The sequence below is a fragment of the Salvia hispanica genome, chromosome 3 (assembly GCF_029641045.1).
Source record: "Salvia hispanica isolate PSC_SH4W2 chromosome 3, Shi_PSC_v1, whole genome shotgun sequence".
In the NCBI taxonomy this organism is placed as follows: Eukaryota; Viridiplantae; Streptophyta; class Magnoliopsida; order Lamiales; family Lamiaceae; genus Salvia; species Salvia hispanica.
Window position 1 is genome coordinate 55,202,596 of NC_142694.1, and position 23,942 is coordinate 55,226,537.

Sequence of the window (23,942 nt, forward strand, 5' to 3'; positions counted from 1 at the left end):
ATCCACCAAATTAATACTGGAATTAATGATAGACCCTTAGACTTCAATTACGTGTAATGTTTTGTTGATAAAGTTTCAGCTAAATAATGATTTTTTTAATAGATGATATCGTTTAATCCATTAATTAATAATAATAATTACATATGAATTTTCAATTGTTAATATTCGATGCAATTAGAAATACGAGACCTTCTTCAGATTTTTTTCGTCATGGCCACATTCAATAGAATTTCATTACAAGGACAACAAGAAAATCATCACACAAACTATCAAGATCAGTAAAATAATAATCTCATAATCTTCAATTAATTATATAATTATGATATTTTTTTAATAAAAAAGTACTAATACTCCACTAGCTAATTAATTAGAAAAAGAGATGATGAGTGAGTGGAGAATGTTGAAAACATTTGTTGTTTGTATCTTCATCAAATTGTAAAGGTAGCGTGGAAGGCTGCCACCTGTGCATGCTCGCCTTCTTCTTTTAATCGGATTCTCGCATTTCCCACTTTCCCTTTTTTTGCACAAATCCAAAATCATTCCCTCAGATCTCACCATTTCCATCCAATAAATCCTATCATATGCAGAATTTTCACAAGCCTGTTAAACTCTAGCTAGATTTTGCACTTTATGGAGTGCGCATATTCCATTTCCCCACGTTCCTGAAACTTGCCGGATTTTCACTTTTCCGGTGAATTATTTGCTAAAAACGATGAAAGCTGCCAATTCGGAAAATCTCCTCCGCGACTCGATGAGGAAAGATTTTCCGAAGCTAATGCTGTGGCTGATTCTGTTGCTGACGGCCACTTTCTTAGTCTTCACAACTAAGCTGCTTTCCTCCCCTCACGATTCCTGCGACGACCAAATCTTCGCCGCCGGCAATTTACCGGTCGTACGAGCCGCAAACGAGACGACGCTGCCGGTTCAGCAACCCTCGGAATCGCTCCAATTTGTGAGCTCACGCGTCGAGAGACAGAATCAGACGGGACTGGAGCACATTGTTTTTGGCATTGCCGCGTCGGCCAATTTTTGGGGGAAGAGGAAGGAATACATCAAGCTATGGTGGAATCCGAAGCTAGGAATGCGAGGAATCGTGTGGCTCGATCGCCGCGTGAGAGCGTACAAAAACGAGACGGAGAGGCTGCCGCCGCTTAGGGTTTCGAGCGACACGTCGCAATTCGCGTACAGGAACAAGCGAGGGCACCGCTCCGCAATCCGGATTTCTCGGATTGTGTCGGAGACTCTGAGGTCGGCGGAGATGGGGGGCGTGCGGTGGCTGGTGATGGGCGACGACGACACGGTGTTTGTGGCGGAGAATTTGGTTAGGGTTTTGAGGAAGTACGATCACAATCAGTACTACTACATCGGGAGCTCGAGCGAGAGCCATTTGCAGAACATACATTTCTCCTACGCAATGGCGTACGGCGGAGGCGGCTTTGCGATAAGCTATCCGCTTGCGGTTGCGCTGCAGAAGATGCAGGATAGGTGTATACAGCGCTACCCAGGGTTGTACGGATCCGACGATCGGATGCAGGCGTGTATGGCGGAACTCGGGGTGCCACTCACTAAAGAACTCGGCTTTCACCAGGTGAGTTGGAATCGGTTTTATTTCTTGCCTCCTTTTTTTGCTTTATGCTGTGTTCTTTTCTTGAGTTTTTACTTTAATTTGTGTTTTGATTATGACCATTGTCTTGATAGGGATTATCACTGACCTAATATTTGATTTTTCCTACTTTTGCATCATAAAGTTGTTATCTTTTGCTTTCATAAAAGAAATGAATTACGTTGTTTGCCAATATTTAGAGGTTTGTTATTCAGGAAGATGTCTTACTGTCATTGCCTACCCTGGTTAAAAAAGTGCTGTGTGGTTTGATGTTAAACCAACCTTCCTACCATTGTTAATTAAATATTGGGATGATTGCTAACAGATTCACGAACTTTGGTTTGATTTTGGTTTTCAACAATTATTATAAATTGTTGTACTATTAACCAAGTGTCAGTTTTAACAAAAAGGATACACCCAATTTTTCCGATGACTGGGGAAATGACTTAGCATGATTTGTTTTGCACATTGGCAGTGTGCAATCTCCTATTTCACCCAAGGAACAATGCCGCATGAGTAGTGAGGCCGTGTCTATGTTAATAAAATTGGAAAAGTGGTGTCATTACTGGAACAATTTATGTGTTGAAAAGCAAAGTGTGGACAAAGTTCGTGAACTTTTTAGCAATTTATCCTAAAAAGTAGTTGGTTGATAAAAGTAGTGTGCAGAATATGGTTGGAGTTAATGTTGTTACTTTATTGATATTAACTGGCTGATCATAAATTTTGAGAGCTATGTAACCCTAACAGTGTATTCTTGGTGGATGGAAATTCAGTATGATGTTCATGGGGATTTATTTGGGCTCTTAGCAGCGCACCCCGTCACACCACTTGTGTCGTTGCACCACTTGGATGTGGTGGAACCGATATTCCCCAATGTCACTCGAGTCCAGGCACTGCAGCGGCTGAGAATGCCAATGCAGCTTGATTCAGCCGCTCTGATGCAGCAGTCCATTTGCTATGACAAAACCAATAGTTGGACTATATCAGTGTCATGGGGATTTGCTGTTCAAGTATTCAGGGGAGTGTTATCACCTAGAGAGATAGAGATGCCATCAAGGACATTCTTGAACTGGTATAAGAGAGCTGATTACACAGCCTATGCATTCAACACAAGACCGGTTATGAGGAATCCATGTCAGAAGCCCTTTGTTTTCTATTTGTCAAGGGCGAGATTGGAGTCTTCTACTGATCAAACAGTGAGTATATACACCCAGCATCATGCTCCTCAACCTGCATGCAAATGGAATATAACTGATCCAACTAATATTGATCGAGTGGAGGTACACAAGAAGCCTGATCCCCATCTGTGGAATAGGGTAAGCCAAATCTCTCTCTCTCTCTCATGTTGAGATACAATAATTGTTGTCTAATTCATTAGTCACTAGATACTATGTAACCACCTACTTACAAAAGAAATTTTGGATAAAAAGGTCAACTTGATGCTAAGTTAGATATCACGAAGGACAAATAAACAATTGAACCCTACCCAATACTATGTAACCACTACTCACCAGCACATTCTTTAGATTTGAAAAAATTCTGATTGTTATTTACAATCATAGTACTAGTATTTTACACTTTGGTAGTGTCTTTCTATTTGTAAGTGACATTGACTTGTTTTTTCTTGTTTGTGGCTAGTCTCCAAGGAGAAATTGTTGCCGAGTGTTAAGGTCGTCGAAGAAAAGCTTGGTTATTGATGTGGGAGTATGCAGGGAAGGTGAGATCACTGAAGTTTAAAATGTTGGCACGTAGTCCTCAATCGATCTTCACCAGTTCCCTTCACTCGATGATATGTTAATCAACAACTTGACATTTCTTGGAACAGAGGTGTGTACCAAGAAAATTTTCAGAGCTTTATAGCCCGCCATTATTTATTGAGGCTAAAGTTTAAACACATGAATATAGAGAGATCTGCCATAGGTATGCAGATGGCTGTATAGGTGTGGATACCATTTACTTATGAAACACAAAATTAAAGTACAGGATGTGGTATGTTTGTACTTGCATTTTGTCAAACGTTTAGGAGAATAGGGCCTACCTGCTGGAGCTGTTAAATTTAATCTATCTAAGAATGTGATTATGTCCCTTTCAAAAAAATGTGATTAGGTTGCATCTGCATCTTCATCCGGTGCAATTCATTGTATCTTTTGATGATATATCAATCTATCCGTTTTCATAGGCAAAAGATGACATTTGGAGAGATTTGTTGTGGGTGATTCTTTGTCCAGAAAGATTTAATGAAAAAGAAAAAGATGAACTGTGTTTTCTTAACAATTTGGGTAATGGAAACAGAACTTCCTCTCAGTTAACCCCTGTTCCTCATTTTAAAGGAATTCCATAAAAATTTACAAAAGTTAAAGAGAAATATTTTTGAGTTTAACAGTTTACAAAGAAAAAACAAAATTACTTTGATGAGAAAACCTACCTCAATATTCCAGAGACTCACATTAGTCAACTTTTGTCATCGAATGCTTGTTCTTTCTGGATAAGTAAACAGTGGATTAGAGAGTTCAAAGTTTCAAACCATAAAATCAGCGCTATAGCTGAAGTCATTTTGATTTTCCCAGTGCCTTTTTTTAATTTAGGGATACGAGAACAATTGTGATTTCAAATTTGATTTTTAAAATTTCCACATACCTTAAGAAATTATAGATGTTCCATTTAATCTATCCTCCAGAATGAATTAAATTATAATCACACAAATTTTAAGAAATTATAGATTTTCCATTTAATTTATCCTCCAAAATGAATTAAACAATAATCATACAACAATAATAGGGGTTTGGGTGAACATGATACTAGCTAGTACTACTTACTACTTATTACATTAGTAGAGCTACAAAAGTTGGTGTACGCATGTTGTAAGTGGGCTCAAGTCCGTGACACCCATGGGTATTGGGCCCATTTGATTTACTTTTAATTACTTTCAGATTTTGGCTTCATATACATAATTTTATTTATGTTTTTCTGAAAGCTACACACACCCTCACTCATGCACACACTTATTCTTTTATATGATTTAAATTCCCGATTTATTAGTTGGAGTAAACATAATTTATGTGATCTCATGGATCTTAGAATTTATATATGTGTTTGGTGTATACGTGTATACATACTTGTCAATTTATTAGTCTAGGTGTCATCCCTTGTTGTGACCAATTTTATCACGCATGTCGACTAAGTATTTGAGTTAGGATCATTATTGTAATCAAAACGTCGAATTTACAACATATCAAGAGATTGGAGCTAGCATTATTTAAAAATTTTAAATATTCTAATTTGCAACAACGATAAATTTATTATAGTAGTAGTCTTTAATTGGCAACTCATAAAGTCTTTATTCAACAATATAATAACTAATTGAAACAAAATTGTATGAATGAATGATAGTCTAGACTTGAGGACGTGGTTGCATATAAAATGTCTCTTTGTGACAATTGAAAGGTGAGAAGAAAAAAAGAAAGAAAAAGCAAACAATTCTTTTGGGAGTGAACAAAAATCCGTTTAGTTGTGAGGAAATAAATTGAAGGACCACAAATTCATCACCCTATGAATATTGGTGTCTTTTTGCAACTTGTCGATGTGAAGTCATAATCTCGAATTGAAAGTCTAACGGAATTCGATTTAATTCATTTTATGAGAAGACAAAGATAAATACAGACTCATTGCGTGCTTATATAAAATTATTAAATTTTGATTTTAATAACCACCTCATGCCTTGAATTGTCATAGAGTTTTAGAGAAATGAAGGAAGATATTATAAATTGATAAATTTCTTTAAATGATAAATTATTCGAGATTTGTGAATTTTACCTGTCAATTTAACAAAGTATTATTATTAGTTAATGGAGATGAAAAATGACCAAGTTTTCAAAGATGGGCAACTTTAAGATTCTATATATAGATTTAATATCTGCGGACAAATACTTCTAATTTAAAGTCACGTTTTGAGCTTTACTTTTGTCTAGTTGATATCCACATAAATGGAGTCTTAATCATGACAAAAAGAAAATCATGATACTATACACCGTTATATATATTTATACATACGTCCGGAGTCTTTGATTCTTATTTTACTTAAATCAAATAAATAACAATTCTGTAATAAAACTAATTTTTCATATATATCTAGCATGATTTGCTATTATTATCATGTTATGAATTAAAAATTCTCTTGTATAAAATAGTACAATACCTATATATGTACCAAATGAACTCAATTTACTTTTTTAGAATATAAACTCTTGACATTTAAACCACCACTTACAGATTTATTCGAAAGGTTCCTGAGACAACGTTTTCCTTCTCTTTTTTCTTTGTACTAACCAAGAATATGAGTTTGAATAAAAAGAAAAATATAAGTTTAACTTCTAATCAGAGTTGCTTAGTTTAATACTAATGTGCTTTTGTGGAAAATTACATCACTACATGCATGTAACCCGAATTAATTTTCTTAAAATTTTATTCATCAAAAAATTCTGCATGCATGCATGCATGGCGCATGTTATATTGAAATTTACCCTATTTTTCTTTTGAAGAGATAAAATTTAAACTATTCTCCTACTTTACATAAGACTCAAATTTATCCTAAATTTCATTAGCTCATTTTGATTTCATATGAATTTCATTTTATAAGTGATGATACACTCATACACATACAATATATGTGTATTTTGTACGTACCAATTTACACACAGCCAAAAAGCAGAAAAGTAAAGCACAATTTCCAAAACAAAAATTACTAAAAGTTGGCTTGAATCAATAAACACCAATTCCCAGCAAGTGAAGCAAAATGGTTTGATTGAAAACCCAAACCAAGTAAATAAATTATACTAGTAGTAAAAGTATTAATCGATTCTGTACATACCGCCTATTCTGTGTGTGTGTGTGCACAACAACACAGCCAAATATATTGAGAACTTCACCGACAAATCAAAACCACTGTTCCAACCTTCACCACATATTCACTTTTCCCAAATATCTATCCAGCCAAATCATGAAGCAGCTGCGCCCCCATCAAATGCAGATTCTGGCTTTCCCCATCAAACATTGAAGAATACTGATCCACCCTCTCACACTCCTCCATCTCCTCATCTCTAGTGTAGAACATCCCCCCCTCCCCCGCCGCCGGGGTGAACGCTAATGTCACCCCTCCTCCGCCGTGCTGCTGCAAACCCAACGTCAATGACACCCCTCCACTGCTCCCACTGGGACCGGGATGATGATGAGAGGCGGAGGCGTATGATGAGAAATCGAACTGCATCTCGTCGCCTCCGCCTCTGGTACTGATATGATTTCTTGATGAGGAAGTGTTGATTATGGAGGAGAGGCACTCTGAATCTGTTCTCATCATCAGCTGATCCTCGGTCGGCTTGCGGTCCTCGTGCCCCACGGCCTCTTCTTCTTTATCTCCTTCGCCTTGGCCGCCTTCCTTTTGGTCTTCGAGGTACATTTCCTCGACCATGGGCTTCCAGAGGCGCACCCGGGCGTTGATGAACCAGTTTGAGACCTGCACAACACAACAACAGCATGATGCCATACATGACTTTTTCACAAATAGTGTAAAAGAATTGGTCAATTAATTGAGAATAATAATGGTGGGAGGAAAGAGACATGCCTGGCTTCTTGAGAGACCTGTTTGTCGGGCTAAAATGCGTTTATCTACTTCGCTTGGATACCTGCACCAAGTTCCAGTTTATGCATATTCATCAATGCTTCTTCAATTTCATATTTAATTTCAATAATTTTTGTGGATGAGAGAGAAACATGGGGCCTATGCAGGTTTCAACAGTAGGATCAAAACCAAAAATGCCAAGAAGCTACAAACCCACACAAACAAAACAAGAAACCAACAGCTGTAACCAAACATTAACAATCTCAATTAACAATTTAAATAATCAATTAAGTTGAGAGAGAAAGAGAGAGAATTTACGGATGGAGGAAGTGTTCAAAGAGCCAAGAGCGGAGGACGGCGACGGACTTCTCCGGGAGGCCACGTTGCGGGCGCCACGGGTGATTCTCGACCATCCCCATCTGCTGGAAAGCCCTCTGCTGCCTCAGTTTCTGATCGAGAATTCTGAGGCGTGGAGTCTCGCCTTTGCTGGCGCCGGGAATCGCAGCGTCTCTATCCCCCATCGCCTTGTTCGCCGCCTTAATTTGACCTAAAATCCCATCCTTGAGGCATCGGAAGTGCCGCGACATCGCCCGCAGAGCCATGCCTGAGTAGGCCGCAGCCGCGCCCTCTCCGGCCACCGCCTCGAACGACAGCACCACCGCCTGCATCTGATCGCAGTAGTGCTTGTACCTTCTATCAACCTGTACAAAAATTTAAAAAAAATCAAAAAAATTGAAAAAAAAATGAAGAAGTCCATGTGAAGCATTAATGGAAGAGTCACAAAGTTAGTTTCGATTTTAAAGGCGATTGGTCCACCGTCCAATCATTTTATGTAACAATATTACCTCTTGTAGCATTTGCAGCAGCTTCGCCTTTCGCCTCTGCAGCTCCAGGAGATCGACGGCGAAAGGCGCTCCCGCCGCCGCAGCGCTCTCGTCCTCGCCGCAGCTTTTTTTCCCCTTCATCTTCTCCGCGGCGGTTCCGAGATTGCAGAGCTGATTGAGGAGCTCCTTCGCCGGCTCAAGGTACCTGGAGTTCCGAATCTGAAACTGCTGCTGCATCATCTGGCGATACATGGAATTACTCGATTGACCGACGTCGTTTTGTCGCATCTGAAAGGGCTGCAAATTGGAGGAAGTGAGCGAGAGAGAAAGCGATCCTTGAGGCTGAGTGGTCGACTGCCTTTGATTCGCATACGGATCGTCGAAATTCAATCTGTTTTGGTGGTGGTGATTCCATGAATCCGGTGAAACCAATAAGGTTTGGTGATTTGTGAAATCGTTGATGGATTGATGAGTTTGAATGAGAGTTTTGGAAGGAAACCCTATAATCTCCATGGGTGCAGTGAGGGTGTAGATTTGGGGGTTTTCTGTTGAAGATGCGTCGGAATAGCAGTATCCAGTAGATGCGGCCATGATATTGATCGCACCTCCACCTCCTCCTACTGCCTTCTCTTCGCCATCCATAAAGAGAGAAGAGAGAAGAGAGAGAGAGAATTGCAGTGTGTGTGAATATGTTGCTTCAGGCTGTGGACTAGTTGAAGATCCACGAAAAAGCAATCGCCTTTTTCAGCTCAGTATACAATATTTATTGTGTATTATGTGCACGTACAATACGTGTGTGTGTGTGAGAGAGAAAGAGAGAGAAAGAGTAGTGTGTGTTATAAGTGGAAATATTGTGTAGGGTAAACTATATAAGAAGACATGGGTGGTACTGTAAAAAAGCCTATAGCATGTAAAGCACAATACATATATATGTACATAATTTGCTTTTCACACCCAACAACAATCCTTATTCCATCAAAGCCTAATTAACCTACCTACAAAAACTCTTCTTTCCTCTCCAAATATCCAAAGTGGGTCAATCCACCGTGGCAAGTTACAACTTTCAGATGGGATTTCAATTTCATCATATAACTATATTATACTACTACAAGTACTATTGAATAATCAATCTGATACATACTCTATTTTAAAATATGGATTCTACATGGTGTAAGTAGCATATTACTAGAAGAAAATATGAAGATTTTATATATGGGCATCACATCATATACCACTCCAACCGCCAATTATATTTATATGAGATGAGACCCACTGATTAAAATATGTACATATTTAAAACAATATAGTTGGAAGTAGTAGTATTAGGAATATTTACGATGGCAATAATTAAATGAAGAAGAAATAGTACAGATGGTGTCAGAAGAAGAAGATCATGGTCCTTTGCCTATCACAAAACCTACCAAGCCGCCACATGCTATATGTTGGGTTTTCTTTTTAATTTGACTTGTCGCCCAATTCATTCACACATTACTCTATAATAATTGGAAACGTAGTTTACTCAATAATTACAATTTCAATTAGGATGGTAAATTTATAAGTTAGTACTACTATTTGTTTGCTTTTGGGGTATATATGTTCACGGTTCAAATGACCAATAATTGAAGTCTTTGTAAAAGTCAACTCATTTTGATTAGGGTTGAAAGGAATTTTGTTAATGATGATGAGGTAATGAAAAATTCTACTATCAAGTGTAAATTATTGATAAATAAAAACTTGATATCTTGAAGGACAACATTTGATTAATAGACCCGACACATACTACTACGTACTCCAATGCCCTATTACTTGTAGTATCATTTCATCAGTTTCTCCGTCATTATTTCTATCTTATTTCATTTTTACTGTATATAATAAATAAATTTTACATTTTGTTATTTATATTTTATTACAAAATAAATATATTAAAAAAAAACACATTTCACTAATTTTTTTCTATCATGTTTTTTTAATTCTTCGAGTTCGAGACAGGGAAAAAGTAAAAGGATTAAAATAAAGAATAACTCATACATTAGTAATTGTAGCAGTTGGGTACAATCACAGATCCCCAAAAGTGAAGCTCAACTATAAATTGTAGCAGGCTTTTTCTGAGGGTGTGTATATTTGTTTATGGGGAACCTAAAAGCAAATCAAATATCAGTACAACATTATCCCCACATCCTATTTATTACTGCCCACATAAAATACTAGTAGGAGCAGTTTTTAACTTTTTTCTGTTTTTGACTCATATATTTCACATTGAGAATATTTTTAATACATGTCATTTGACCAGGAAAAAAAACTTGAATTAAAAAAAAACAATTAATACCCAAGTACATATGCAAACTCAATATATTTATGTAGAAAATTGTCAATAAGCTTATAATTTTAAACATACTCTCCCAAACTTTATCACAAGATTAACATTAATTCCTAAAAGAATTGCCACCGAAAATTGGAGTGTCACTGATATTATACTCAGATACTTTGACCAACAAAAACTATGTGTGTTAATTTTACAGCAACATATGGTGATAGTATTTCAGCCAATGGTTCAAAATCGTACTAAAATTACAAAATAAATACAAGTCCGCGACTAATTAAATTTAACCCCAAAAATTATAACCAATTATAATATGTACGACGATACATATAAATAAATAATATACTCTACATATTGTAGTAAAAAATAGATAGAACGGTAAATATTTAATCGGTGGATGAGATAAGATGGTCCAAGTTTTCCAGCTAATTGTAATTATTTAAAACCACAAGCTATTAAAGACCTCTACTCATATAAACGGGACCGCCATTCTTTTCCTTTTCCCATTTCCATAAAATTTCCAATGCCCAAAATGAAATATTAGTCAGGACGGGACAAAATATTGACTTACTTTGGGTCTTTATTTGTCTATGTCATTAGATGAAATTTTAGGGTTTATTTAATCAAGTTGTGCCATATAATAATTTTTATATTAAAATTTAAATTTGATGGACTATTATCGTTGGAGACTTTGGATTTTTCGGGGCAGACAAAGTTTATTCAAGAAAATTAAGACCGCATCCAATTTAAAAGTCTCGTATAACTATAAATTAAATAGACTTATCACGTAATCGAAACTTCTTATTCATATCTAATTTTAAAAACTGAGTTGAGCTAATCAACTAGTTTGACCAATCAATTTTCCATTTTCCATTTTCAAGCTCTTTAGTAAGTTTAGTTCGTTTGCGTAAATCAAAAAATTATGTGAATTGTTCATATCAATTTACTAAATACAGTTTTATTTATTTATCTAATGTTATAGTCGATATTATTATATGTTTTGAGTTTGACGTAGTGCATAGTTACTATGTTTAATACACATGAAAAGATGTACTTTGTTTTTTTTAGATTGGAGGCCCACTGACTAACTGGAAATCAACAAGGCCACTAATCAATATCACATTCTAATTTATTTTAGTACTAGTAATTATTTATATGTTGAGTCGAATTGGACTTTTCCATGTTTCTTTTATAATTACAAATTCTTCAATATTTTTCCGGGAAAATTAAGTTTTTTTTAGGTGATGTTTTGAGTGAGAATTAGTAATTTAGGATCAAACAAAAAAATTTCTCTTGTAGGAAACTTTATGATCTATTAACTTTTTATATGATTTGCGATTATAAAAATAAATACATTAACGTAAAAGTGTGCTATATGTATTTGTTACCATATTTTTTATCGTCTTCTATTCCTATTTGTCCCAAGATGCTACTATGTTATGCTCATAAAAATAAATAAATATTTTATAAACACAATATAGCTTTACCGAAAAAGCCAAAGTAACCTTTGCTCATATTTTTCTATGGGTATTGTCCACATGCAGTTTTACACAATAAATTAAGATGTCCTGCATATTTATTTGAACGTTTCATTTGTCTTCACATTATTGATTTGCACTAGATCCCAGCCTTACAACTTTTCGTTTGGGTAAATATTATTTTCATTTCCACTTGCATGAACACTACTAATTCGCTCCTATAGTTAAAATTTTATTTAATTGCTATATTTAGGCTGTATTTTGTATTTTAAAATTGTAATCTCGCTCTTTCAAAATTGTTCTTAGATATGAAAATGTAATTATCCAGCTTCATCCCTGAATAAATGGTCACTAAATATTGATCTAGAAAACTACTATTTAAAAGTAAAGTGAGGAGAATATAATTAGAAAAAATAAATTTAGAGAATTAGAAAAATAATTAAAGTTATGGTAGAACAGGCGCAAGAAAAGAAGGTGTATTTGAATGCAGCTTTAATTTATCCTTTGTCGACTAAAGAGGAAGTGGTCCTCACTCTCGCCAACTACCTATTTTTGGCCCTCACACTAACACACACCTTTTTCATTTTTCTTTCTTCATTTTGGTAAATTATGTCTGTAAATTAAATGAAAGTTAATACTATTTCTGTTTACTTTTTTTATTATCAACAGGATTTTATGATGCCGGACAGTAACTTTGGTTTAGTTTAGAAGTCAACTTAATTAATTATGTATTAGTATTTCATTATTAAAATTATGAGATTTTTAGCAAAAAATCCTTGGTTTATTCTTGCATGCGTGCATTGCAATATTTCCTTATTTCTCCTTCTAATTTGGTTCGTGGTGTGATGACTGATGGTGTCACTTGTGTACATACTTTTCACACTTCTCCTCAATTGTTATCATATAGGAGTACATATATATTACGAGTCACATTCAAATATATATAGCTTCCTATATTCAAACCAAAATAAAATATAAAACTTTAGGATTAAAATATAAGATGGATGACTAAGATTGATTTCAGGTTGCAATTGAATTTGATAATTTTAGCCGTCAAGAGTAATTAATCATGTCAAATTTATATAACAATCGATTATGGTTATACTCTTGTGATCCTCAGAGATTTGGTATGATTTCTGCATATAATGATGTACATTTCATTGTTATAACTACATATATTCAATATTTATAAAGCCGATTCAATATTACTAATGGGGTGTGATCAATTGCTAATTTTCTTAAGTTGCTAACTTGCTAACTCATCAATGCAGTGTATTAAAAATGTCAATACGATAACATTAAAATGTCAACACATAATTTTCTTGAACTTCAATATAATGTGTTAACATTTTGATGTCACCGTGTTGACATTTTTAATATACTATATTGATGAGTTAGCAGAGTTAACAATTTAAATAGTTAGTAATATAAATCACCCCCTATTACTAATACTGTACATTTTTTATTATGTAATGACACATTATTTACAAATGACATGTAACAAAAACTTAACTCTTATGAAATATCTCAATTTTTTTTTTACAAACTATAATATTAAAGGTAATTTTATGAGAACTATAGTAAAATCTTAATTGTTTATATTGACACAAAGAAGGTTCGATAAAAAAATCATGTAAGTATCTCTACCAACTTAATGATGTCCATTTTAATGTTATAATGACCTAAATTCAACGTATATATTGACCTAAACTGTATTTTTGAATTTGAAATAGTGCAAATGCAGCATCCTTAATTATCGAAATGCTTCAGGATAATTATATAGTTCACACGAAATGCCATAACCATGCCCTTAAAATCTTTTGATGTGATCAATGAGATTTTATCCTAGCTGGTTATGCAATGATGATGTTGTTTGACCCTAATACAGTTTTACAACTACAAGTATTAGTTAGAAATTATATGTACTACACTTCTTATATATACTAAAACAAAAAATCCGTTAATGATGTTTCTCAATGCATTTAAGGATGCTAATTTGTGTTTTTAAATATATCACCAATGCTTCAAAAAGCATCTTTATTATTGATGTTCCAACTAAAATTAGAGGACACAAATAAAAGCGTCTTTTAGCAAAAGATTAAGTTAATTAATCATTAATTTAATGACACTTTCTTTTGTATCCTTAATTGTTGTTATTTTTTTAAAAAATTTCAATGCAAGTAATTGCGTCTCGATTTTTGTATTAGGGATGTCAATCGGGCTAACCGGTTCGGGTTCGGGCCAACCCACTCGGGTTGCCGGGCTATTTGGGTATGGACTATTCTGGTTATGAGTTTATTTAGTCATAAATTTTCGACCTTAATCCTAACCCGCCAGGTTTCGGGCTAACCCATCAGGCTATTCGGGTCTAAAAACTTTCAAAAATAATCTCTTGTATCAAACTTTTCCTCTATAAATAATGTTAAATTTTTGATAATTTTTTCTTCGAATCAGATATAATATTCAAATTTTCATAGTTTTCTTCAATAATAGTTTGAGAGAAGTCTTTCATCTCGATCAACTACAATATAAACAAAATAAATTAAAATACATCAGTTAAATTTGAATTAAAGCTTGTGTTTCGTGTCATTATTTTGACATTGTTCATAATTAATTCTTTATGAATATTAAAAATCATATCTTACATAAAATCATTGTTTAATGATCAATATATTGAGATTTTGATGGGATAATTCTTGATTTTGTGTTGATTGACTTTGGTGGTGGTAAAACAGTAGTGACAGGTGATGGATTGAAGGAGTCGAGGTAGAAGTTGAAAGTTGATAGTATGAGATTATGTGGAAAAGTGTAAAATAAAGATAAAAGAAGACTAATGATTGTATCACATGAAATTTAAAAAATACAAATAGCGCTTAAATTTAATATTTTTTAATTAAAAGTTGCAATCCATTCGGGCCGACCCGCAACCCGTTCAACCCGTGAATCCATTCAGGCTAACCTGTTTAGCCCATTTTGTATTCAGGTTATAAAATTACAGCCCTAACCCACAAATTTTACCGGGCTATTCGGGGTCGACCCACGGATTTCAAGTTGGATTGACATCCCTATTTTGTTAGTAATTTTTTTTATACGATAGTATAGAGCTTGGAACAAAAAATGCCATATCTATATCAAAGTTAAGATCAATTATATCCTTTAGACTAGGGTGATCAACCACCTATATTACGTCACGTGGAAAACTGTTAAGATTTATTTAATGTGTTAAGAGTAAATAAATGATATCAAAATTTTGACAGTTATGAAATAATCTACTATGCTGTTATAATGTCGCATATGCAATGCACATAATGCATTCAATTTATTTGTTATAACATTGTAGATATTTTGAATCTTCAATATCACTTCTAATGACGATTGTCAATCCTAAAATATCTAAAAATAAAAATTTAAATTTTATATAATTCTCTTGATTCAAATTATTTTTTACATATTATATAGAATTAAAGGTAATTTTAGTAGTACTATACTGTCTATACATATAAATATAATACTACTATATTTGTATGCTTATTATATAAAATCGGTTTATTCGAGTCACATTCTAGCAAGCTACACTCAGATCTCCATCAAATTTCATTTTCATATGCAATGTATATATATTATATAAATAGAAAATAATGCGGACAACTAATTTTTTTTAATTGTTATCCCATTTCATTTTTCATATGCATATATTCTATGAAAATGAATTATTCTGCGCAACAATTTGACATCTATAATGTGGATAGAATGAAAAAATACCATGCTTCTAGAATCGAATACACGTTAACCATGAATCTAGAAGCGAATACACTCAACTAAAATTTTCAACAATTTGTCTTTTAGTACTCACAATAATTAATTCTTCACTTGACTAATTATCTTTAACGTGGGAACATCACACTTCAGTCTAATCAATAATACATGATTTAAATGAACACGGAAATTAAATCATTCAAAATTTTTATTTGAATTTTGAATATGGCACATTAGACCATTCACAACAGGTATCTCTCGACATAACTTTAATGACCACAACTCCTACATTCCGTAGCTCTTTCTTTAATTATAATAATTTATATTTTAATTATCAATAAAATTTTAACTAAAATACATAACATTACTAATTAGTTTAATTATCAATAATATTTTAACTATAATACATATCAATATACTTAGTATATTACCATATAGATTCATTTAAAGTCATAAAAAGTACAAGTCTTAACAAATAAAAAACTAAAGAGGCATTTGAGCAAATATATCTTCTATCTCCCTACAGATTAATTAGTGGCTCGTCCTCAACAAACATATGAATAAAAGAAGCGAAGATATCTTCGTCGTTCGGAATCAGATTCATTTGTGAAGAGAGATAGCTTTTATGGGAGAGAGTAGACAAAATGAATGTGAAAATACGATTGTATTTATAAATTTAAAATAATAAAATAAAATAAATTTTGTATGCACTTCGTCTCACGCCACTAGTTTAGATAGGCTTGCAAATTTGGATATCAGCGGGTACAACCAGTAGGTACCTGAAACCAAAAAATCTGGTATCTAATTAACTCATGTTTTGATAGGTTCAATTGGTCACTAAGTGTGTACAATGTAGAAATTACTCATTTAATTCTATAGTTTTTGACTAATTATATAACTATTGGGACTTTAACGTGTTTGTTTAGAATGTGCTAAGAATAAAGATGAGACGAACATGAAAAGACAAGAAAATAGACATTGGATGTGATTAAGGCCATGTTTGATTGTCAGGATTCTGTCTGAGAAAGTAGTCTAATTCATTAAATTTTAAATTCCTGTGTTTGTTTCGGATTTTGAATTATAACTTTTCTTAGGTATTCTTTTTCCTAGTTTTAGGATTCTTACCTATAGTATAGTTTTATTAATAATAATAATAATAATAATAATAATAATAATTACAATTATAATGTTTCAAAAATATACTTAATTTCATTGTAATAAATAACTATAATTAAAATTATCATAATTATAACTATATTTTATAATAATTGATAATAGTAATTGATAATTTATTAAATAATTAAATATAATTATATAATATAATATTGTATAATAAATAATAATTATTAATCTGTCCGTCACAGAAAAGATGTCACACTTTCCTTTTTAGTTTGTCCCACAAAAGATTTCATATTTCCCTTTTTAGAAAAAGTTCTCTCTCATATGAATATAAAACTTATATTTTCTCTCTCCATTTAACACACAAAATAAAACCTCCTAAAATCCAGTGTCATCCCACAAATGTGACATCTTTTGTGGGACGGAGAGAGTATATTTTATAAATTAATAATCAAACAATAAAGTTATAGTGCAATTTTAATTTATAAAATTTATTTAATTATAATACCAGTAAATACTCCATGTAATTATAATTATAATTATATTATTATATATTGTGATGGATAATCCATATTTAAACTATCCATCGTAATAATAAATATAATAATATAATTAATAATTTATTAAAAATTTTACAATATTATTCTTTTTTGTAAATAAAAAATAATAATAAGTATATTTTTAGTTTTGTTTCTAAATTAAATATAAATTTAAAATCTTGATATTTTCCAAACACAGGAAAGTAAAGTTACTAGGAATCATATTTTCGGGATTCATTTTCCCAGAAATCATTTTCCTTGCCAACTCTACTTTCCTGTCAACCAAACATGGCCTAAGTAAATCTCACTTGAATCGAGTGAGTGTGGTTTAGTATCCACCCAGTTCGAGTGACACTGCAAGATGAAGGTTCCAATCCAGAGAGTTCCACTCGACCGAGTGGAGTTAATCCCAAAACCCACTCGGTCTGAGAGGCCAACCAGAATCGATTTCAAAGTGCTCCACTCGATCTTAGATATCGGTCTGTTAAATTGGCTAAATCCTATCCGCATTCATTAGTAGTTGTCAACTGGTGCTACAAAGTTTATATTAAAATACTAAAAAAACTGTTGATTGACATAGTTTGAGACTTTGATTTAATTATTGTATGTTGTCTTGTTTTATTTTTTCTTGCCTCCTGTGGTTGTTAGATCCTTCTCCAACTGCCTTGACTGAAAAAAATTGTATAGTCTACTATGTGGACGTTGTTTGTATATATTGTGTACTACGAAGTTGATAGATTTGCTGAAGGAGATAGGCGAACATGTTATACTCCTAGGCCTTGTTCGGTTGGTTAGATAAATAGTCTTGAGATTGTAGTATGGGATAGCTCAAGATGGGCTTTATCAAGATGCCACCATTGAGATGTGACTAGTCGGTTAATGTTGTAATTGATGACAGCAACTAAGAGAGAGAAGAGAGGGGTGAGATTAAATTAATCGGAGGGTTAGTGGTGCGATAAGTTGTCTGCCATAAACACTTAAAATGGCACCATTGAGATGGGCTTGACACGGGCCTTGTGGGCTCAGATTAATTTGGATTGCGGCAACCGAGCATCAAATTAATAAGTCGGCGAGACACAATTAATATAACCAACCGAACGCCTCCCTAGTTGTTATTATTGTATGTTTTTCCGTTTGCTAGTTGATCTTTGTATCTTATTACAAGTTACTATTTTGGTTTTGTAGTATTTTTTTTATCTAGTTTAAATTCTCATTATTTTTTTTTTGGATATAGCTCACTGATTTCTAGACCATTTTACACTTATACGAAACCTCGTACTATTATTAAAAGAGTAAACTACATAAATGGTACCTGATCTTTCACTTTCGCACGTAAATGGTACCTGATCTTTATTTTATAGAAAACAGACTTTAGGAAAGTGGTTCAGGTAGCTCAGCTGGTTAGAGCAAAGGACTGAAAATCCTTGTGTCAGTGGTACTTCGGTAGGGCGAGCAGCCCTTAAACCAAAAAAAAGTGGAACCCTTCTATCGCTTTTGGTACCTATAAATCACATTTTAAGTACCTGATTCAATTTTATTCCTAAATTGCCCTCTGAACAATACATTTTCTTATTTATGTCATAAAGGATATTTTAGGTATACACAAAATTAGTACCAAAAGTGATATTATAATATCTTCTCTCATTCTCCTCACTCTTTATATTATTATTATTGATCAATATTAATATTACTATTTTGATGTTATAAATTAATAATTTATTTATTTTTAATATCATTCAAATATAATTAATTATAATTATAGTTATAATTATATTTAATTATTGTACAAATATTATTGTTATAATACTAAAAACTAGAAGTAATTAATAAATAATTATAGTATAATTATATAAATTATGAATCATATAATATTATGTAATAATAATTGTGAATTGTATTCATAATGATATAAAGAGTTGAATATTTTTAGTTAGGTGTTTCAATCTTAAAATGAGGATAAAGTAATTTTAAAAAAAATATTTAATTGATTTAATTATTTTAAATAAATAATTAATTAATTAGACATTTTGTTCTTGATTTATATTATGAATGCAATTGATGTATGTATAAAAAACTAAAAGGAAAGAAGAAAAAGAAGATACAAGATAAAAGAAAGACGAAGAAATATAAACTAAGGAGAAAAAAAGAGAGAAGAAAGAAAGATAAAATACTAAAATAAAAAAGAAGAAAATGAAGAAGAAACTAAAAAAGAAATAAGAAAGGAAGAAAAAATAATCACATATTTGGCTCCGTCCCCCAAAATTTGCTACACTTTGACCCGACACTAAAAAAGAAATAAGAAAGGAAGAAACTATTTAATTGAAATTTCTAAGAATATCCTCCATAACAAAAAAATCACATGTTTGGTACCTGAGGTTATTTTTGTCACAAGATACCAAAAACAATATAAAATAAAGATTAGGTACCACTTATGTGCGAAAGTGAAAGATCAAATACCATTTATGTAGTTCACTCTTATTAAAATTATAGTGTAACGGAGAATCAAGGTTGCAATATTTTCCCATCCCCTTTCCCCAACTAAAGAAACTTACAGACCAAACATATTTAAAAATTTGGAATGTTTCACTACCATATTTATTACTAGTACAAAAATGCAGATAATCAATTCCATCCACTTGTACCTTGCCACAACAAAATAAAATCTAAAAACAAAATTTATAAAATTCCTTGCACAAATCAAAATAAAATAATACGTAGACAATATATTGGAATCTCTTAGTAAAAGTGTATCAAACAGCATAGATCGCAGGTGAACAAAAGCACCCTGAAAAGTAGTAAATTGCAAAGAAGCACCAGCTTTTCATTGAAACTTGAATTTGTCATATTTACATATGTTATGTAATTTACGTTAATATTATTGCTGTGCCAGAAAATCTATTGTGGTCCACCACCTTATCTTCAAATGGACCACCCTCCCACCTACGCATTCTAGCTATCTACAGTATTTGCTAAAAAATAAAGCTATAAAGTCTCCAAAAATTAATTATTTATATTAGAGTTTTGTGTTTTATTAATTGTAGTGCACATGCATGCATGCCCATTGCCCAGGTTAATTAGTTGTGATTATCTACTTTGATAATCAGTATATGAATGAATAATTTAGTGGAAAATAAAATAATTAGTATACAAAATGAATATTTAGTGGAGAATGAAAGGATTAGTTTATAAAATGTGAAAATGGATGAATATGTAGCATCATTAATCAACTCAACTTGCGGCATATTAAGAGCCCGATATTCTACCTTAGACCTTTATTTAATTTCCATTTCTTAGAGCATCCACAACGGGAGCTCTGTTTCCCGTCCTTTTGCTTGAAAGGGACGATCGGGTCGCACGGGAGGAAAATCCGCAAGATGTCTTGCCCCTTTTTTTTCACTTTTTTCATTTATAATTTATTGATATACACATAATTGTGTGATTATATACAAAATGGATGTCTTGCTATTGGAGGTGGGTGTTTTAATTTTTGAAGCTCAAAGATTGTGATTTCAAAACCAGCACCCTCAAAAGCTAAACCTTACTATATATCTCTGCTGTCAAGCATCACAATTTCATCTCCTTTATACATCGTCGAGATCTATATATGGAGTACATTTTTATATAGTATACTCTATGAAATATCAATGAAACAACCAATAATTATCTAAATATTATAGCTACCAATTAAGAGAATTAAACTATACAATGATAAATAGAAAATCGAAATGCCAAAAAATATCACAAGTCACCTTCTAATTTAAAGTGTATTAGTGATTGTCTATTTGGTCAATATTTCATGATCTAGGTGTTTCACTTAATATGTTGAAAGAAGAGATCGGCAATCGCAATCTCAATCTCACAATAAAAACACAATTCAAGTAAAGTAGTCATTGTGGATACTACTTTTGCTTAATTATTAAAGGTGCCTACCTATCATCCCCAGTTTTACTATGTGTTGCATCAAATTAAATGGAACCTTAACTAATACTACTACTCGTGACAGCCTACTGTGTGGGAAATCGGTTTTATTAACTTGTTATAGCAGCGATATTGAATACAGATATTTATTACTACTCCCTATTTCTCCTATAAAATGTTTCATTTTATTTACTCCTTACAAGTTTTAAGAAATGTAAAATAAATTGAGTAAAAACAATATTAGTTGCTTGTAAGTTATACTTTTATATATAAAAAACAATAATAATGAAATGTGATGGATATTTTAAAATAAGAATTTGAGACATTTACAGAGAATGGAGAAAGTATACTCCAAGTAATAATTTTATAATGTGTTACTTTTTACTTTAATTTAGGATTGTGGCCATCACCATATTATCAATCAAAATCAGCACCATCCAAGCATGCATGCATGTATCATAAAGTATCATTCCTATACCACTTGCATTATAGCCCATATATATCACACATTCCCCACTACAATTAATACTTCTATATAGTTGGACAGAATGAAATACTAATATTTTTTTGGAATTAATTGTACTTACGGTATAAAATTATCCCAAGAGTAAGAAAATGATCTAGAATTAAGGGCTGAATGTGTCTATGTACATGAACTTTTAATTATTCCAAATATTCACACAATTCACGAATTCTTTCAAATTAATGCCATCATGACTAGCTGTACGTTATTTAGTATATTGGCCATTTAAAGCAATATAGTCATTTCAAGTCTTCAATTGGGAATTAGTATAGGAGCATGATACTGATAACAATGTGAAAAATATTCATAAGTTCATGATATATAGTATAGTACTAGTATATTTTAGCCTTGGAAGACAATTTTTTTTTAAATTTATTTGCAGAATTAGAATGAGAAATAAGTTTGTAAGTACTATACATTGTGCCTATGTTGATAGAGGTAGAAGGGATTACATTTAGGGTTGTATTTCCAATGATTTCTTGTTATGCACACTTAATGAGACCAGTTTGGGTATATGCAGCTCTTTTTGAATAGCCCAAATTTAGAAGCCTAGATTTGAACACAGACTGAGAAAAGTAACTCTGAAAATGGAAACCACATAAACAGTGTCGTATGATTCGTATCTTCTCGTTTTACATTAATAAGAGTGTATTTGTAGTTCTTGAGTCACATACTAATCTGTCCAATATGCAGACTTTATTATTTTGATTTTTGACCGAGTAAGAAAAAAAATCCATTATATGTAGTATAAATTATAAATGTTTCATAATTAAACATGACTATATATTATTGTTGTCTTACAAAAGAATGATTCTACGTTATAACCGTTCTAAAATTCTCAAAACCGTAGAGAAATAGTCTCATAAGTGAACTACACAATTTTTAATGCAAAATTTGTAAAATGAGAGAGAGGGAGATATAGTGGGTAAAGTAGAAGTGAGAAGCAAATGGAAAAACAACAAGGAGCAACTCAAAATTAAGATTATCTTATTTGTCCGAAACATATTGAAAAATTATTTTCCATGAATCTAGACCGGTGGAGATGTTGATGAAAAAGTTGCTGAGGGATTTCCACTACTTAACATACTCAACTAAACTAGTTCTGCTAGGTAATGTAGAAAGAGAATGCAATGAAAGTTACGTTAAGGGTATTAAAAGATTTAGATAGAATGTGTTAGTTTGGAACACTAATTAAATTTTTTGTATGATGTAGTGAAGTTAAAATTTGTTGTACTAATTTGAAACACTGGTGAAATTTTTTTTATGTATTATATAATTACCTCTTGTCATTACTTATATTTAAAGAAACGAGCTGACTATACAATATTGTTTGAAAAGAATAAGCTTATATAAGAATAAAAACACCCGAAAAGCTAGTAAATTAAGAACTCCAACCTTTTCTAAATCAGTTTAACCATCAAAATATAAAGGATGTAACTCTTTATATTTGCCTAATTCTATGTAATTCACTAATTCCAAATCTTTACTTAGTAGACCTGCTACTTTTAAGCTTCATAATTAAATGCCACAATTTCTTGGTGGTATGTCTTATTATTTGACTTCTATTCCATCAAACTATCTATAAGTCAAGCTAATTAAAGCTTACTATATAATCTATATATCTTTGCAATTATCTTCATGGCATTTTTCTAATAGAATAATAGAGTTATGGACAAATTCGACGTAGTACTCAACTCAACTAATCACAATAGTAATATTTTTGACCCGTGCTGAATATGAAATAAAGCGTAATATGCTTTTTATGAAATTGTCTTTTATTCTCTAACATATAAATATTGTTGGAATCTAAGTCCGACCAAACTATTTTGATCGGGTTGTTCAAATAATAGAACATTTAATTTTGTAAAATTAAATGATATAATATCAATTTATGTTTTGAGTAGATGATTATGATATATTCATTTCTTCTAAACCAATTCACAGTGATAAATAAAATGGAGCTATGATCAGATTAATTAAAATGTGTGTTAATTATTCTCACATTGATTTTAGAGTCTTTATTAAACTTGCAATAATGTGCACAAAAATACGCGATAAACTTCACACGCGAGTACCGCAGCCCGCCTCGTGCTGCGAGCCGGGCCGTGGGCCTTAGACCTTGCCAATTGGTCTTGGGACTTTGGCTTTATCCGAGCTTAGCTTAACCTTTTTGGACCTATTACGATAGCCTAATCCTACATTGGACATGTAGGACACAACGCGGCAAACAAGTGTATGTGGCTTGACA

General features: G+C 32.4%; 2 protein-coding genes across 2 annotated transcripts; one reads left to right on the forward strand and one right to left on the reverse strand.

The window, feature by feature from the left end:
• Positions 1–437: 437 nt before the first annotated feature.
• LOC148931099 (uncharacterized) lies at positions 438–3,658 on the forward strand. The gene is made up of 3 exons (XM_089066244.1): positions 438–1,588; positions 2,377–2,919; positions 3,242–3,658. Exons 1-3 carry the CDS (start codon positions 713–715, stop codon positions 3,338–3,340), a joined length of 1,518 nt encoding a protein of 505 aa, XP_088922370.1. The 5' UTR covers positions 438–712; the 3' UTR covers positions 3,341–3,658.
• Positions 3,659–6,386: 2,728 nt separating this feature from the next.
• On the reverse strand, positions 6,387–8,869 carry LOC148931100 (homeobox protein BEL1 homolog). Its single transcript, XM_089068964.1, has 4 exons — positions 8,063–8,869; positions 7,536–7,918; positions 7,221–7,281; positions 6,387–7,112 (listed from the first exon to the last, which is right to left on the reverse strand). The coding sequence occupies exons 1-4, from the start codon at positions 8,681–8,683 to the stop codon at positions 6,585–6,587; spliced, it is 1,593 nt and encodes a 530-aa protein (XP_088925090.1). The 5' UTR covers positions 8,684–8,869; the 3' UTR covers positions 6,387–6,584.
• Positions 8,870–23,942: the final 15,073 nt, after the last annotated feature.